A 20,149-nucleotide genomic window follows, 5' to 3' on the forward strand; every position below is an offset into this window, starting at 1 on the left:
ACTCTTTGTTGCAGCTATTGGACTATGCTTATTTTGTTACAGCATATTTACACCATATTTTGATATGTGGTTGCAAATAACGAAAGAAAGATCCCTGTTGGAGTTAAGTTCATTAGGGTGAAGGTCTGACTATCACAATGACAAGGAGTAAATAATATAAAGACATAATCTATATGAAATCATCAGAGAAAAACAAATCATACCTAAATAAACAGATATATATGGTTTAGGTGGTGTATGTGAACTGGGTTTTACCATAGGTTCTTTAATTTGTATGAAAAATACTAAGTATTTAACATTTATTGACATTTGCATTAATTTCAGAATGTGGTTCTCCCTCTACTATTACACCAGAAGGAAATGATCCTACTGTTGAAACTTTCAATATAAATACACAGACTGCATTGTTTACATTGGATCTCTCCTTGGACTATGAGGTTGTAACACTGTATACTGTTGTTATTCAAGTGGAAGATAACGTGAAAACTCCTCCTTCAACTGGAACCATCACTGTTAAGGTTGGTATCTATTCCATCAACTGGAACCATCACAGTTAAGATTGGTATCTCCTCCATCAACAGGAACTATCACAGTTAAGGTTGGTATCTCTTCCATCAACTGGAACCATCACATTTAAGGTTGGTATCTCTTAAATCAACTGGAACCATCACAGTTAAGGTTGGTATCTCTTACATCAACAGGAACTATCACAGTTAAGGTTGGTATCTCCTCCATCAATAGGAACCATCACAGTTAAGGTTGGTATCTCCTAAATCAACTGAAACCATCACATATGGTTGGTATCTCCTCCATCAATTTTAAGGTTGGTATCTCTTCCATCAACAGGAACCATCATTGTTTATGTTGGTATCTCCTAAATCAACTGGAACCCTCACAGTTAAGGATGGTATCTCCTAAATCAACTGGAACCATCACAGTTAAAGATGGTATCTCTTACATCAACAGGAACTATCACAGTTAAGGTTGGTATCTCCTCCATCAATAGGAACCATCACAGTTAAGGTTGGTATCTCCTAAATCAACTGAAACCATCACATATGGTTGGTATCTCCTCCATCAACTTTAAGGTTGGTATCTCTTCCATCAACAGGAACCATCATTGTTTATGTTGGTATCTCCTAAATCAACTGGAACCCTCACAGTTAAGGATGGTATCTCCTAAATCAACTGGAACCATCACAGTTAAGGATGGTATCTCCTAAATCAACTGAAACCATCACAGTTAGGGTTGTTTTCTCCTCCGTCAACAGGAACCATCACAGTTAAGGTTGGTATCTCCTAAATCAACTGAAACCATCACAGTTAGAGTTGGTATCTCGTCCATCAACAGGAACCATCAAAGTTAAGGTTGTTGTCTCTTCTATCAACAGGAACCTTCACTGTTTATGTTGGTAACTCCTAAATGAACTGGAACCATCACAATTAGGGTTGGTATCTCCTCCATCGATAGGAACTTTCACAGTTGAGGTTGGTATCTTCTCCATCAACAGGACTTACTTTACTAGATTATGTCTTTGTTGGAAAGATGTCTCATTTGGCAATCATACCTCATCTTCTTATTTCTACATACAAATCACGTTTTAGAAATAAAAATGATAGGCAATATGGCACCACTTTTATCCAGAGACTTTAAATATTGGGGAAATTTTACATATGTCATCAGGACAGCAGCCGAACGATAAAAAACCTCTGAGGTATATTTTGCACAGGAACCGTCACAGTTAAGGTTGGTATCTCCTCTATCAACTGGAACCATCACAGTTAAGATTAGTATCTCCTCCATCAACTGGAACCATCACATTTTATGTTGGTATCTCCTAAATCAACTGGAACCATCACAGTTAAGGTTGGTATTTCCTCTAACAACTGGAATCATCACAGTTAAGGTTAGTATCTCCTCTATCAACTGGAACCATCACTGTTTATGTTGGTATCTCCTCCATCAACAGGAACCATCACAGCTAGGGTTGGTATCTCCTCCTTCAACTGGAACCTTCACATTTTATGTTGGTATCTCCTAAATCAACAGGAACCATCACAGTAAGGATTGGTATCTCATCCATCAACTGGAACCATCAAAGTTAATGTTGGTTTCTCCTAAATCAAAAGGAACCATCACAGTTAGGGTTGGTATCTCTTCCATCAACTGGAACCATCAAAGTTGATGTTGGTATCTCCTAAATCAACAGGAACCATCCTAGATAGGGTTGGTATCTCCTCCATCAACTGGAACCATCACAGTTAAGGTTGGTATCTCTTCTATCAACTGGAACCATCACAGTTAGTGTTACTATCTTCTCCATCAACAGGAACCATCACAGTTAAGGTTGGTATCTCCTCCATCAACTGGAATCATCACAATGAAGGTTAGTATCTCCTCCATCAACTGGAACCATCACTGTTTAAGGTTGGTATCTCCTAAATCAACTGGAACTATCACAATTAGGGTTGGTATCTCCTCCATTAATAGGAACCATCACAGTTAAGGTTTGTATATCTTCCATTAGCTGGAACCATCACAGTTAGGGTTGGTATCTCCTCCATCAACAGGAACCATGACATTTAAGGTTGGTATCTCCTCCATCAACTAGAACCATCATAATTAAGGTTGGTATCTCCTCCATCAATTGGAACAAGTTGGTATCTCCTCCATCAACAGTAACCATCACAGTTAATGTTGGTATCTCCTCCTTCAACTGGAACCTTCACATTTTATGTTGGTATCTCCTAAATCAACAGGAACTATCACAGTAAGGATTGGTATCTCATCCATCAACTGGAACCATCAAAGTTAATGTTGGTTTCTCCTAAATCAACAGGAACCATCACAGTTAGGGTTGGTATCTCTTCCATCAACTGGAACCATCAAAGTTAATGTTGGTATCTCCTAAATCAACAGGAACCATCCCAGATAGGGTTGGTATCTCCTCCATCAACGGGAACCATCACAGTTAAGGTTGGTATCTCTTCTATCAACTGGAACCATCACAGTTAGTGTTACTATCTTCTCCATCAACACGAACCATCACAGTTAAGGTCGGTATCTCCTCCATCAACTGGAATCATCACAATTAAGGTTAGCATCTCCTCCATCAACTGGAACCATCACTGTTTAAGGTTGGTATCTCCTAAATTAACTGGAACTATCACAATTAGAGTTGGTATCTCCTCCATTAATAGGAACCATCACAGTTAAGGTTTGTATCTCTTCCATTAGCTGGAACCATCACAGTTAGGGTTGGTATCTCTTCCATCAACAGGAACCATGACATTTAAGTTTGGTATCTCCACCATCAACTAGAACCATCATAATTAAGGTTGGTATCTCTTCCATCAATTGGAACAAGTTGGTATCTCCTCCATCAACCAAGATGTGTCTTCTGTCGTATCACTTTCATAATCAAGGACTTTATGCTCAGTCTTATTCTTGACAAAGTTTTGAAACCTTATTTAATGTAACCCTCTTTTCCTTTGTTTACTTTTAATGTAAGGATTCGATTAATTATAATGTTAGCTATCTGAAATTAAATTAAACTGAAATATTTAATTGAAATGACATTTGTTGAAACGTTGTACCTCTTTATGTTAGTTGTAGATTCTGTCAGGGATGGATAGACATACTAAGCCACATGGTCTCCCAACTTCCAACTTTTCTAAACAAAATATATATTTTTTTTGTTTATAGATAAAGATTAAAGATGTAAATGACAATTGTCCAGAGCTAACACAGACAAATTTTGATTTGATTGCTGTTCCATCTATGCAGCTTTCAGCTATTGCACAGCTTTTTGCTAGTGATGTTGACAGTGATTTTAACAGTTTGCTGGTGTTTTCCTTGTCATCCATTTCAATCAGGTAAAAATATCAAACATTTACACATGCATAAAAACATACAAGAAACAGTCAAGTAAAAGATCATTATAAATTAAAAAAGATTTAACATAATAAATTTTTTATACAACCGCAAAAAATTTTGTGGTCGTATATTGTTATCAAGTTGTAGTCTGCATCAAACGAAGACATTTCGTTTCCACACAATAACTTTAGTACAAGTAAATAGAAATCTATGTAATTTGAACACAAGGTTTATAACCACAAAAGGAAGGTTGGAATTGATATAGGGTTATGGTCCTAGTTGAGGAAGTAGGGGCCAAAAAAGGAACATAATAAGCATTTTTAGCAGTTTTTAGCTCACCTGGCGCAAAGGGCCAAGTGAGCTTTTCTCATCACTTTGCGTTCTGCGTCGTCTGTTAACTTTTACAAAAATCTTCTCTGAATTTACTTCGTCAAATTTAACCGAACTTCGCCACAATCATCATTGGGGTATTTCGTTAAAAAAATGTGTCTGATGACCCGGCAAGCCAACCAAGATGGTTACCATGGCTAAAAATAGAACATAGGGGTAAAATATAGATTCTGGCTTATAACTCTGAAACCAAAGCATTTAGATCAGATCTGACATGGGGTAAAATTGTTAAACAAGCAAAGATTTATCTGCCCTGAATTTTTCAGATGAATCGGACAAACGATTGTTGGGTTGCCACCCCTAAATTGGTAATTTTAATGAAATTTTGCAGTTTTTGGTTATTATCTTGATAAATTATTATAGATAGAGATAAACAATAAACAGCAATAACGTTCAGCAAAGTAAGATCTACGAATAAGTCAAATGACAAAAATAGTCAGTTGACCCCTTAAGGAGTTATTGTCCTTTATAGTCAATTTTACCTATTTTTCATAAATTTTTGTAAATTTTTACAAAAATCTTCTCCTCTGAAACTACTGGTCCAAATTTAACCAGACTTGGCCACAATCATCATTGGGGTATCTTGTTGAAAAAATGTGTCCGGTGACTCGGCCAACTAACCAAGAGGGCTGTCATGGCTAAAAATAGAACATATGGGTAAAATGTAGATTTTGCCTTAAAACTCTGAAACCGAAGCATTTAGAGCAAATCTAACATGGATTATATTGTTTATCAAATCCAGATCTATCTGCCCTGAAATTTTCAGACGAATTGAACAACTTGGTTTTGGTTGCTGCCCCTGAATTGGCAATTTTAATGAAATTTTGCCGTTTTGGGTTATTATCCTGAATATTATTATAGATAGAGATTAACTGTACACAGCAATAATGTCTTTCAAAGTAAGATCTACAAATTAGTCAACATTACCTAAATGGTCAATTGACCCCTTAAGGAATGATTGCCCTTTATAGTCAATTTTACCAATTTTTCATAAATTTTTGTAAATTTTTACAAAAATCTTCTCCTCTGAAACAACTGGGCCAAATTTAACCATACTTGGCCACAATCATCATTGAGGTATCTAAATTAAAAAATGTGTGCGGTGACCTGGCCAACCAACCAAGATGGCCGCCATGGCTAAAAATAGAACATAGGGGGTAAAATGTAGATTTTGGCTTATAACTCTGAAACCAAAGCATTTTGAGCCATTGGACATGGGTTAAATTGTTTATCAAGTCAACATATATCTGCCCTGAAATTTTAAGATGAATCGAACAACCGGCTGTTGGGTTGCTGCATCTGAATTGGTAATTTTTAATGAAATTTTGCCGTTTTTGGTTATTATCTTGAATATTATTATAGATAGAGATAAACTGTAAACAGCAATAATGTCCTGCAAAGTAATTAGATCTACAAATAAGTCAACATGACCAAAATGGTCAGTTGACCCCTTTACAGTCAATTTTTAACAATTTTCATACACTTTATTAATTTTTGTAAATTTTTAACAAAATATTTTCCTCTGTATCTAATGGGCCATTATAGATAGAGATAATTGTATGTAGCGAGAATGTTTAGTACAGTAAGATCTACAAACACATCACCAAAACACAAGTTTGTCATCAATCCATCTGTGTCTTTTGTTTAATATGCACAGATAGACCAAGGTGAGCAACACAGGATCTTAGGAGCATGTGTTCAGTTGGTGTGGCAAATGTTACCAACGAAGTCTCTAAAATTACCATTGTGCTAGCTTCAATTGGTTTATTTCTAGGACCCTTGGAAAAGTAAGCCACTGCTCTACCATTTGAGCTCAAAGGCTACAACAATAGTGCAGTCAATAGAAGGTGTTTTTTTATATATTCTTTTTTTCAGTCCAGCTTTAGGTTACAATGCCGGCCCACACATGACTTGTACAATGAACTATGTATTTAATACGTTCTTTTTTTAGTGCACCTTTAGGTTACAATGTCACACATGAATTGTACAATGAACTGAGTATTTAATACGTTCTTTTTTTAGTGCACCTTTAGGTTACAATGTCACACATGACTTGTACAATGAACTATGTATTTAATACGTTCTTTTTTAGTGCACCTTTAGGTTACAATGTCACACATGACTTGTACAATGAACTATGTATTAAATACGTTCTTTTTTAGTGCAGCTTTAGGTTACAATGTCACACATGACTTGTACAATGAACTATGTATTTAATACGTTCTTTTTTAGTGCAGCTTTAGGTTACAATGTCACACATGACTTGTACAATGAACTATGTATTTAATACGTTCTTTTTTTAGTGCAGCTTTCGTTTACAATGTCACACATGACTTGCACAATGAACTATGTATTTAATATGTTTTTCAGTCCAGCTTTAGATTACAATGCCACACATGACTTGTACAATGAAGTATATACAGCCAATACAACCCTGAGTTTTACTGCTATAGTTACAGACCATGGAAGTCCAGTTAGAGGAGCAGCTGCTAGTATAACATTCCTAGTGGATAATTCTTGTCTAATGGATGTGGAATATGGAGTGATTCTATATTCTCTCAAAGTCGATAATATGACGGGGGAGGTTTTTTTTCGTGTGCCTGGATATTACTATTATGAATACGGTAAATTACAACAATATTTTATCTAAAAAAATATTTCACATTCTTCAGGTTTAAGACTAGCATATTAATTTTCATTCTAAAGGCTGAAATAAGATTTGTCAAAAAATCAGAAATTTAATACTCGAGTACTCATTCATAATACTTGCGAGTTCTAAAGTACTCAAATGAGTCTTTGATATCTAATGAAAAGTATTTTGATAATTTAACTTTCATAAATCTAATTATAATATCGTCAAAAGGCAGCACTCCAACCCGCAAAGTGGAATTGGGTTGATATAAGTTGCAATAACTTGTTTCCCAATCCACTATAAATAAATAGAACACTGTTTCTAAAAAATAACATATCATGATAGCAATTATTGTTTGGGTGCTCATGAACCAAATCAGAAAGATGCCAATAAAGCCATCATTATGTTGTAAAGTCTGTAAAATCATTTTTAAAAATAATAAAAGTGCCGTTCTTAGCTCTTATGTCTGAAAATATTTGTAACAGGACAAGGGCTACCTTACTTTTGGTAACACATACTGATAAGTTTTAATCAATTCTCACAGCTTACAAAATTCTTTAATTAATATCTAACATAATTTAATTGCTTATATGTTCCTCTTCTCTTAAAAAAATGACAATCATCTATACAAATAATATATTTTGTAGAGTGTAGAGATGCTTTAGGCATACAAAGTGGAGCAATTCTGGATGACTGGATCTCCACGTCATCAGCTATGGAAGTCAGTGGTGGTGATCGGGCAAGGCTTAATATGACAGCTCTCGATGGTAAGAACTATTAAAATTATACATACTTGTCAACCCTCCAGCTTTGGAGATGACCAAATTTAAATAAACCAACTTCCTGACCTTGAATAGCAATGAAAGGTGAAACAATTGGACAGTTAATTGAAATTATAACTCATTAGAAAAAAAGATTCGGACAAACTGAACACTAATTTCAACAAAGATACAAAATTTAGATAAATGTATATTGAACAAGCTCTTTATGGTTTCAATACTTCTCATTAAGAAATAATTCCTTCATTTCATGCTCTTTGCTTATTTTCACATGGGTTGAGACATTAAGTTATGGATATTTTACACTGAGTGTTAAGAGGCTCTAGTTGTAACTACTGGATGTCACAGTTAAGATGGTATGGGAGTCTAAAATAAAAATGATAGAATTTGTTCATACTTTGCCAAAACGTAGTATCTATTGATATATGTTGAAAAATGTTATAAAAATGATAGGTCACCGCGCATTTTCTCAAGCTACAGGGCGTGACAAAATGACACATTTTGTATAGATTATACAGGAAAAAACACAATTTTGTGATTAGAAACTAAACAAAATGATAGAATTGTTAAATACTTAAGAAAAAGATAGCTTTCAGACAATGCTTTGAGAATATCAAAAGAAAAGATAGGGTCACCGTACGTTTTTTCCCGCTAAAATACAAAATAGGAAAATTCCATGTAGAATCCTTCAGAAAATGCACTGTTTTAGAGTTACCTCCCCTTAAAATGCCAATTTAATTTATTTTTAAGAACAACCAAAAATAATCATCATTTGCAAAAATATCAATATTTATAAGTTATATTCTTATAAATTGATTCTTTTAAATGAAAATTCACATTAAATATCTGCATTCCTGCATCAAATTTTACTAACTTGATAGAAAATCTGGACCTTTGGTTCTCTGTTTTTTACAATCCAAGATGGAGGAAGACACCCATACCACCTTAAGGTTATAATATTGATTTTCAGTAAGTTTTGGTGGTCTGACTGGAGCATGGGTTCCATCTGTTCAGGATACCAGTCAGTGGATACAGGTATTCTTAACAGATGATTACTGGATCCACACTGTACAAATACAGGGACAAGAGGACCAGCCAAATTGGGTGAGATCGTTCTATGTGACTAGTTCTAATGACAGTGTGACTTGGACAACATATACAAATGGAACAGGAGATTCAGTAAGTAGTTATAACCTGACTAAGGCTTTTAAGCTATTGCCATTACTTTGCATCTGTCATTTGTCTGATATATCAGTTATAAATTATATTACTTTGTATCAATGGTTCTTATTGGATGACAATCAACAAACAAATCTTTATCTACCTGTCTGTAACTATTACTCTTATGTTATGCCAATGGTGCTAAACACTGCCTCTTTTCAGCCTCCCTGCCACCGCTTGATATGGTATGACTTATATTACGTCCTAAATCAAGTTTGGATACACCCGGAAGGATTCAGCAGCCAAATAGAACATACGGCAGAGTTGGTTAAATTTAAACAAAGACAGGTTTTGATGAGAACACATATCCTTCTGTTTGTCTTTTAGTTTCCAAGCACAGCTCTTAATATAACAATAAGGAGATGTGGTTTATTGCCATTAAGACAACTATCCACCAAAATTCAAAAGAAGTAGATGTAAGCAATTATAGGCAACTAAAAACTCTTCAACCATGAGAAAATCCCATCTTTTGTTTAGGGCCTTTCCAGAATTGATTGTATGGGGGAGGAAGGCACCTGTATTAAAATTTGATGGGTGGTGGGTATTTAAAAAAGATTGCTTGAACATTTAAATGAAATATCCAATTTCAAATGTATGCATGGTGGGGTCAAATAAAAAGTGCCTTCCTTCTCTCCCCCCATACATTTATTTTTTGAACAGCCATTGGTTGAATTTGATTAAACCTTTTAACATTGTCAAAAAAGGCTGTTCATCAAAAAGTTACAAACTAAAAGTATCAATTTAATAATTGTCATGTGTTTTGCATGCTCTTTACATTTGTGAAGTTCATTGGTATTGCCATTTGTAATTCACATTTATTATAAAAAGTTTTTTTTATTTGCTTCTGCAAGGTGAAAGAGTCTACAGTTGCTTGCTTAGAGTCAGAATAATGTATTCAAATGGGATGACAGGCCTTATGCATCATCACATCAGTGGTTTTCCTTCTTATTCTGTTTGCATATGATAAAACTAGCATTAAAAAAAAAGATATCGCTCGCTCCTCTTGCAGACCACTCACCTGTCAAAAAAACAAAAAAAAATGTCGCTCGCTCGCCCCAATTTTTTTTAGAGCAAATGTCCGAAGAACTATTTATCAAATTGGTGTGGCCTAAGCAAATAGAAGATTTTGCTTTATAAGATTTTTCTTGTTTTCTGACAAGTTCAGTTTGCAGGAAGGATCTCATGTAAGTAACCTTTGTGTTAATTTGTGATCCAGTGGAAATAAGTATATACAAGTAAACTTTAAAGCTGGTGATGAGCCTCCAAATTCTATTCAACTGTAATCATTGACCCTAATAAAAGTTTGATTTTATGAATAAATGCGAAATTCTAAAAAGTGAATAAAAGGATTTTAAGGGTTATTTTAATGAAACTGCAGCCCACCAAACAAAACAAATAAAAACAACATCTAGAGGTCAACATATAGTATAAAACAATTCACCAGTGTGCCTATCCCTAGATGTTCCATCATCTATCATGGAAAACTTCGAAGGAATTCCACGGAATATTTTTTCATGGAATTCCATGGAGTATTGAAACCTGTTTTCCATGGAAATCCATGGAAAACCCAAGAAAAAATAAATCTTGGATTCCGGCTGGAATTTTGGGAATCCCACCTAATTCCATCGGGATAAAATTTCGGGAATCCCGCAAAAGAAGCGGGATCCCGACTTTAATCATGGTGGAAATAAACTTGGATCCTACTGGGATATTGTAGGATTTCAATTGGGATCCCACCTAACTCCACTGGGATAAAGTTTCGGGATTCCAGTAAAAGAAGGGGGATCCCGATGTAAATCCCAGTGGAAATAAATTGAATAAAATTTCAAAATCCCGCAAAAGAAGCGGAACCTCAATGTAAATCCCAGTGGAAATATACTGGGATTTTGGTTGGAATATACTGGGATTCCCAGAAAATAAGCGGGATCCCAAAAATAAATCCCCAGCAGGATATGCATGCACCAATTCAAGTTGCACGTACTAGACCACACTGCCACTTTGATTCTCTGGGTTATTTATGCAAAAGGATACATGTAAAGTGCTCTTCCCTTCTGTAAAATTAATTTGCTGTCTCTGTACTTCCAACGATAGTAAATGCAGAGTAAAGATAACTGGATTATCTGCATGCAATCTGTTGGCAGCTCCATTTAATAGTATAGTAAATCCCCTGAAAGTAATAAAAAAAATCAAAAAAATCCACAAAGAATCATTTGTTCAATACGTTTTTCAATATTCAATTCAAATTCAATAGAAATATTATTGCATGTTACTACAGTAGATTGGAAGCCATTTGGAATCAAATCAATTACCCTCCCCCTTTTTTATTCCCTGAAGATAAAACAAACAAGCGACTTATTATTTCACCAAATAACCATGTCATAAAAAAAGAGAAAAAAGGAAATAATATTTCCATCTGAAATGTTTTCCATGGACCATGGAAATATTTTCCATGATGTTTTTCCATGGAATTTCATGGAAATATATTCCATAGAGTTTCTTTTTCCATGGAATTCCATGGTAATATTTCCATCATTTCCATTTAAAATGGATTGCTCAAATTAACCTTTTGTCAATATATCCTGTTAAACCGTATCTGTTATAATGAAGGTATAAAAACTAGGTGCCAAGTATTTTTCGGTTTGGTATGGTCTTTTGAGTCTTGCACTGGTCAGTAATAAGCAATAAACCTAAACCATCATTTTAACCTTTAATTCAAATTCATTTGTTGTATTATAATAAATACAATAAACAAGCAAAAACTTTCAAAATTGGTATATGTTTGCACTTCCTTTCTTACAAGAAATAAAGGTTATAAATGTCCCTTATAAACACCAGGGCCCAGTTTCACGAAGCTGTCTTAGGACTAAGACATGTCTTAGGATGGTCTTACGACATATCTTAGTCCTAAGTGGGTTTCACAAAGCGGTCCTAAATTATGACTTCTCTTAAAGTTGGTCATAAAGTTAGGACAAAACGAGAGGTGTCTTATGATGGTATTAGGATAGTCATACGGTTAGTTATATAAATTACACTCATTTTTTATATTAATTTTGAAAACAAAATATCTTATTATTATCTAATTATCTATTCTCCTGTTCCTGCTTAAAACATATATACATTGACGGATTGTCAGGATTTGTCAACAATGAAAATTCGATGTATTGATATAAAAATTGCACAATTTTATCTCTTAACCTTTTATAACCAATCAAGTCGAAATTGAATTCAACTCACTTGTACCAAAACAATGTCATAATTTTATATTCTTTTTTCTTAATTTTGCATTGAAAATTTCATATTTATATTGATGTATTGTTTAAAGATAATTTATATATAAATTACTTTTATTTTTTATATTTATTTTGCAAATTATGTTATTATATTAATCAATACGTTTAGAATAATTTATGGTAAGACATACTACATTTACATTATTTTTTTTCCGTAGATCATATTTATATTTCAAAATTTAAAAAACTTTAAAACAGGTTTAGGATGTCTTAGCTAAGATGATCCTAAGACAGCTTCGAGACGAGGTCTAAGATATGTCCTAGGATAGTCATAAGAGGATCATAAGACATGTCCTAAGATATGTCTTATGACATGTCTTAGGATAGCTTTGTGAAACCGGCCCCAGGCTTTAGTAGATCCATCTTGTAGAACAGCATTATCCATTTTATTTGGAGTTTCATTTCTTCCCCATGATACCTAAAAATAATTTTGCTGTTATAAATAAAGAGATATTCTTTAAATAATGTCCTTAACACAATAATGGTTAACAACTTTAGTCTTTGTCCTAAAAAAATATTTTTTTATAATTATTGTATATAAATGTCTTCATTGGTATTCCATATCTTTAGAACTTAGTTTTGATCTGCAGATTGCGGTAAAGATACACTTTACTTTTATGGATCTATTTCTCATTGGCAACCAATTTCAACAGATCTTAAATTGTATAACCAAATTACTTCATCAGTGGATTATTAGTTATTATAATACACCATATACTGTTACAGTTTGTCTTGTCTTTATACCCAATCATTATAATTATAACTGAAAAATATACTACAGGTGTTTTCATTATGTTATTATGTTGATCTAAAAGAACTTGCACACATGCAAAATGGTAGAATCTAATTCAGTGTACTTACCAAAAAATATGCTTCTAAATCCAACAGTCGATGCAAGTCATCAGAGAATAGTTCTGCACTATTCGTTGTCAAGAACTATATGGAACTATTCAATCTATTATTCTAATAATAAGAACTCACATTTTTATAACTGAAACATAGATCTGTATGCAGATTATTTTGTAATCGCATCAATTAAAGTGGCAATTATGTCCATTCATGAAAAATCGCAATTAAAAATGCACACAATAATTTCTGAATTTAAAGTAGATATATAAATAAGAATGAGACAACTATAAATCCACGTCACAATATTTAAAAGTAAACCATTATAGGTCGAAGTATGGTCTTCAACATGGAGCCTTGGCTCACACAGAATAACAAGCTAATTCATTATCCAAGATGGCCACCATTTTGGGACTTCATTTAGAATAGGCCCCTATGGGAAATACATACAAATGTTTTCTTTTAGAGAACCACTGAATGGAATGAAACCAAACGTGAATATTTCTTATGAGGTGCTGACCAAGTGTTGTTACTTTAAAGCTGATCAATCATCCAAGATAGCCGCCAGAGGGGGGACTTGATTTAGCATAGGACCCTATGGACAATTCATACAAATGTTGTTACTTTAAAGCTGATCCAACATCCAAGATGGCCACCAGCGTGGGACTTCATTTAACATAGGACCCTATGGAAAGTACATACAAATGTCTTCTTTTAGAGAACCACTGAATGGAATGAAACCAGACATGGCATGAATGTACCTTATGAGGTTCTGACCAAGTGCTGTATCAAATCCAGCAACCAAGATAGCTGTCAACGGCAAATAGGTTTAGAGGTAAAAGGGGAGGGTTGAGATCTCATAAACATGTTTAACCCTGCCGCATTTTTGCGCCTGTCCCAAGTCAGGAACCTCTGGCCTTTGTTAGTCTTGTATTATTTTAAGTTTAGTTTCTTGTGTACAATTTGGAAATTAGTGGAATGGCGTTCATTATCATGTTCCTTATGAGGTACTGATGAAGTTTTGCTACCTACTGTTCAAGATGGCTACCAGGATATCTATAAAATTACAGACCAATATTAAACTAAACTTGATCTCAATCACTATTGGGGTACCTCATACTATTTATTATGATTTTGACCTTATTTTACATGATTTCCCAAACCACAGCAATTCTAAAAAGGTAAGCGACACAGGCTTTTGAGAGACTTTAGTTTCTATGTGTCATCAATACATATTTGGATTTCTTCCTTTACATTTACACATCAGTATAGGATATTTGAGCTTTCTTTCATTTTGTCAGAAATCATAATTTTTACTTAAAAATGAGATTTTCAATACGATACCGTTAATATCATGTTGCGTGAGATTTTTGTATATAATGTGAAAATAGAAATAGAGGAAGAACAAAAGCATTTTTAGTAAAATTGTTGAATTTATTTTACAGATTTTTGAAGGCGCCTATGATCAGAACAGTATTGTGAATGTGACTTTGGACCCTCCCGTGTATGGGATATACATAAGAATACACCCTGCAACATGGAATAATTATATTGGTCTGAGATTTGAATTGATAGGGTGCTCACACGCAAAGCTAATGTATTGTAAGTTTATATTACCCACTCATTGCAGGTGTGATCTGAGATTAAGCTCTCATTAAAAAGATTGTGTGCTTTATAACTTTTAATCTTATTTTCCACTGGTTCATTGTATGTGATGTAAAAGAGTCTCATGGAATACTGAAAATAAACATGTCTTCGTTGCTATTGGGTCATTACAATCGATTTCATTGAGTTTGTAGCGAAAGGTAATATCTTTGGTTAGCTTGCTTGTTACCCAAACAGTGAAGTCGTTGTTAGGTCAGGTAGTTTCAAAGTAGCCTAGTCCAACAGACAGGTAGATTGGTTATCTTCTGGACTAGTCTACTTTTAAAGGAGGGTAGTTTACCTGACCTAACAATGCCTTCACGGTTCGGTTAACAAGCAAGCTAACCAAAGATATTACCTTTGGCTTCACACTGAATGAAATCGCCTGTACAATGATAGGGAAACATTAGCTAATGGTTGCTTATCTCTTTTAAATTTTACCGTGGTTTTATTTCACACCTGACTATTGATCACAAGCTTAAAAGTAATATTTTAAATAAATTAAAGGATTATAACACTATACTGGAGAGGCAGTTTTATTACAGGAAAATTAGGGATAACAAAATCAAAAACAAGTTAAAGAAGCATTAAGAAATCTAATCTCAACGAAATGACCAAAATTATTTCTGTAATAAAATAAAATTTGTCCCAAATCCCAATCTGTCATTTAGGACAAATAGATTTCAGATTCGGTCATAAATGGCATATATGACCGTTTCCTGACCCTTGCAGGTGACCCTGCTTTCCAACCAACATGGAAGACATGGCTAATAATAGACCATAGGGATAAAATGCAATTTTTGGCTTTTTATCTCTGAACTAAAAAATTAAGAGCAAATCTGACAGGGGTAAAAAAGATCATCAAGTAAATATCTCACTGTTTAACCCTTGCTGAACTTTTTACTAAAATGTATGAAATTGAAATAGAAAGTCATATTTTGTAAATTTCTCAGATAAGAATTAAGTAAAAGTACCTGTTTTTTCACGTCAAAAATATGCAATTCAAGGGATGTTGAATTTTTCAGCACAAGCCAGACATGATTGACTGTCACTTTGTAGCTCACCTGTCCCAAAACTAAAGCATTGAGGGCAAATTGGACAAGTGTTAAAGTCATATGAAACCTTAAATTAAAAAAAAAAAGTATGCATATGTTTTTTATAACTAAATGAATAGTTTTCTTTGTAAAACTTATGTACATATACTTTTTTCAGAAGAAAATTCTTTAATTTGTCCACATTTAGAAGAAGTTTACTTTATTTTAATTGCTTGCTTCAGCAATTCACCGAAATATTTTCCGTATGCAAGTGACCTTAGCGCGACCCTCCGGTAATAGCAATACGCATGGATCTGTCATTTATATAAACTTTTATCTGATTGTACATGTTATACACGTTCTCAGAACCCATGCTTCTTTGTTGATTGTTTACTATAAGGTGACAATCGGTATACTACGGCTTCAAAACAAGGCAATTAATGAGCTGCCATAATTATTTTTTTATACATAACAGAGAGAAAAAAAAAGACTATTATACAATATCTTTGTGTAAAAAATGATTACATTGTGCACAGAAGACTAATTTAAGTTTATGATATATACATGCATTGGTTCAAGAATTGGAAAAACATTATTTTTCATCAGTCACTCGATTCATATATGACTTTAAAAATGTTCTTCAGAACAAAATCTCTTAGAAGCATCAGACAACCCGTTATTGGATTGCTGCCCCTAAATTGGTAATTTTAAGGAAATTTTGCAGTTTTTGGTTATTATCTTAACTATTATAATAGATAGAGATTAACTGTACACAGCAAAATTGTTCAGCAGAGTTGATCAACAATTAAGGCAACATGACAAAAATTGTCAATTGACCCAATAAAGAGTAATTGGCCTTTAAAGTCAACTTTTCGCACCTTTTCGTAATTTTTGGTAAGTTTTTACAAGAATCTTCTCCTCTGAAACTACTGGGCCAAATTTAACCAAACTTGGCCTAAATTATTCTCATGGGGATAAAACGCAGTTTTTATACGACCGCAAATTTTTTTTTTGGGATCGTATAATGGTATTATGTTGTCGTCTGCGTCTGTGACACATTTGGTTTCTGGACAATAATTTTAGTTTACGTGAATGGATCTCTTTGAAATTAAATAAGAAGGTTCAATACCACAAACGGAAGGCTAGGATTGATTTTAGGGATGATAGTCCCACCCGTTTAGGAATAAGGGGCCCAAAAGAGGCCCAAAACAAGCATTTTTCTACTTCAGGATAATAATTTGTGTATAAGTATTTCAATTGCTCTGAAATTGTACCACAATGTTAAACACTGTTGTGAACGTTAAATATCGCGGCAGTACCTTTTTGTAAACGTAACGTCGTTCCCGGCAAATTTGACAGTTGCCGATTTAACGTTACGAAATTCCGCCAACATGTGGCGTTCGAATAACATCTTTGTTTTCTAGCTTGTTATGAATCCTACATTTCTTTAGTTACTTGTATTTACATGCTTTATATCGTTGAATCGGTGTCGAGACGTACGAAATTATGTTTGCTTTCTTTATAATTCATATGTATGTACGTACTGACAGTTATTTACATGATTTAACCTTGACTGGCAACGGACTATATTCTTACACGCAAGGATAAGGCGTGCTAAGTATTATAAAAACCGGATTTTTCTTATAACGAAAGGAATTTAAACCGAGCTTGAAAGAATCCAAGAGGTAATAACGCATACACGAAAAACACATTCAAACGTTTTAACATATTGTATTTCATTTACCTGTATTTATTATTATTGATAATAATAATCTCTGATACTTTTAAAAGTTGTTTAGTCATTATTTAATATCCAGAAACCAAAGATATTGTTTTTAAATTAAAGATTGGCAACAATCTTTACACTGGTGGCAGCGAATTTAGTTTTCTTTCTTAAGAAAATTTTAAGAATCTACGTGAATATTTTATTAGGCACGCATTTGTTAAGTACATACATTGTTTTTGTCCATATTTTATGATATTTGGTTACACATAAAAAAAAAACCTAAACATAAAAAAAAAGACACTTCAACGAAGGCTGAGAAATAGATAGTACAGTTGGTGAATATAATTAAATTATAGTATATATTTAAGTAATTTTAAATTCAACAAGGATAAATTCTAATCCAAGTTGAAATAAAATAATATAGTTAGTTAAAATCTATATCAACAAGGATAAATTCTAATCCAAGTTGAAAAAGATAAAATATAATAGTTCTCAGAATCTATATCAACAAGGATAAATTCTAATCCAAGTTGAAAAAGATAAAATATAATAGTTCTCAGAATCTATATCAACAAGGATAAATTCTAATCCAAGTTGAAAAAGATAAAATATAATAGTTCTCAGAATCTATATCAACAAGGATAAATACTAATCCAAGTTGAAAAGGATATAATATAATAGATAGTCAGAATCTATATCAACAAGGATAAATTCTAATCCAAGTTGAAAAAGGTCATAATTTAAAATTTAATATATATCAACAAGGATAAATATAAATCCAAGTTGAAATTAAATAGTTCAGGGGTACAATTCAACAAAGATAAATTTTAATCTAAGTTGAAAGTTTAAATATAGTAAAAGTAAATACCATATTCAACCAGGATAAATTTTAATCCAAGTTTAGTTTAAATTTAGGAGTCTACTTTTAACAAGGATAAATCTGAATCCAAGTTAAGTATTTAGACTGTAATTTTTCAAAAGGGTCCAGTTGTAAAAACTATAGTCTATTTCAAAGTTGTAAATTAAAGTCTATTTCAAAAGTTTTCTTTTACAACAAGGATAAATATAAATCTAAGTTGTAGATATAATAATATTTGGATAAGGTCAAAGTTGAAAAATTTATAGTCTATATCAAATTTGTTATTTATATAGTCTATTTCACAAAATAAGGATATATTCATAATTTAAAAGGTGTTTTAAAAGTAAGACATAGGAAATTGTTTTTTCTATTTCAACAAGGATAAAAAGTAATCTAAGTTGAATAATTCTGAAAAACTACAAGATTAACAAGGATAAAGTTTAATCCAAGTTGATTAGTAAATTGAAACTCTTGATTCCATTTAGCAATTAAAAGTAAAATGTATAATTTAAGAGACAGATCTCGTATACCACAATGGTCCAATTCATTAAGTAAGGGAATTACCACATTAGCTAGTCCAATCATTCCCACTTGGTCTGTTGCATCTACAAATATTGATACCTGCTCATTTGGGGATGTCACTTCTCATAATTATTTAGCCTCAAACCAGGCTATTAGTTTAAACCAGGGGGATTTAAATGCAAGCCCCAGGCCATTTAGTAGTACTGCGAATAATATTCAAAGGGAAGTAAGCACAAACCCATTTCTTTTCCCAACTCAAAGTAAGAGTGATAGTGCTATAGCGACTATAACAAGAGAAAAATCATGTGAGAGTGATAAAATAATAAAGATGAGACAAGAATTAGAGGCATTAAGAAATGAAAACCTTCAGAAATCATATGAGGGTGAAGAAATGGTAAAGATGAGACAAGAGTTAGAGGCATTAAGAAATTTTAAGAACCTTCAGATGAAGAATAATGCTCAACATTTCACTGAGAGTAAATCTGACCCTGTTATCAGAAGTCCAAATAGTTATGCAGAGACCCAGCAACGTTCAGCAAACTCCTGCAACAATACAACATTGCCAGAGACCCAGCAACGTTCAACAAACTCCTGCAACAATATAACATTGCCAGAGACCCAGCAACGTCCAACCTACTCATATAATACCACAACATTGCCAGACACCCAGCAACAACAATCATATGCCTATGCTAATATGACAATACCTGAGATACAGCATCGTCCAAACTATTCTGGTACAAGTACAATCATGCCTGAAATCCAGCAACGTACAGATTACGAGCAGTATCCAAACAATTCCTCAGTATCCAACTGGTTACCTAGGCAACAGTATGGCAGACCACAGCAACAATATGGCAGACCACAGCAACAGTACCATAATATTGAAAACTCCAAGATAGACAATGGGAGAAGAAACAGAGTGCCATTTTACAACGGCAGAGATCCATGGAGTGCCTACTTTATGCAATTCGAGCTCATTGCAGAGATAAACAGATGGGATACTGATACTAAAGCCATTGAATTAGTAACAGCACTTAAAGATGAGGCAATGGTTTATGCTTCCTACCTCTCACCAGAGACTAAAAGATCTTTCTTTGGGCTATGTGCAGCTATGTCTAATAGATTTGGTGACCATGGTTATCCAGAGACGTATAGACAAGAATTGCATACATTAAGGAAACAGGGCAAAGAAAACATCCATGAATATGCTTCCAGAGTAGAAATGCTAGTCAGACGGTCATTTCCAACTATTGACGTAGCCACTCACAGTACATTGAGTGTAGAGTACATGCTAAGGGGATTACCCGACCAGAGCATTGCTATAGA

The 20,149-nt window shown here is 33.6% G+C and overlaps 1 protein-coding gene across 2 annotated transcripts in view; it reads left to right on the plus strand.

Moving 5' to 3' along the window:
* LOC143059422 (uncharacterized) overlaps positions 1–20,149 on the plus strand; it is a 374,671-nt gene that overhangs the window by 204,363 nt on the left and 150,159 nt on the right. For both annotated transcript variants that reach the window (XM_076232911.1, XM_076232912.1), the window contains exons 38-43: positions 325–518; positions 3,707–3,876; positions 6,638–6,891; positions 7,547–7,666; positions 8,649–8,857; positions 14,481–14,637. In XM_076232911.1, coding sequence (XP_076089026.1) covers positions 325–518; positions 3,707–3,876; positions 6,638–6,891; positions 7,547–7,666; positions 8,649–8,857; positions 14,481–14,637 — 1,104 coding nt within the window. The remainder of the gene's footprint in view (positions 1–324; positions 519–3,706; positions 3,877–6,637; positions 6,892–7,546; positions 7,667–8,648; positions 8,858–14,480; positions 14,638–20,149) is intronic.

Source organism: Mytilus galloprovincialis, chromosome 14, assembly GCF_965363235.1.
Source record: "Mytilus galloprovincialis chromosome 14, xbMytGall1.hap1.1, whole genome shotgun sequence".
Taxonomy (NCBI): Eukaryota; Metazoa; Mollusca; class Bivalvia; order Mytilida; family Mytilidae; genus Mytilus; species Mytilus galloprovincialis.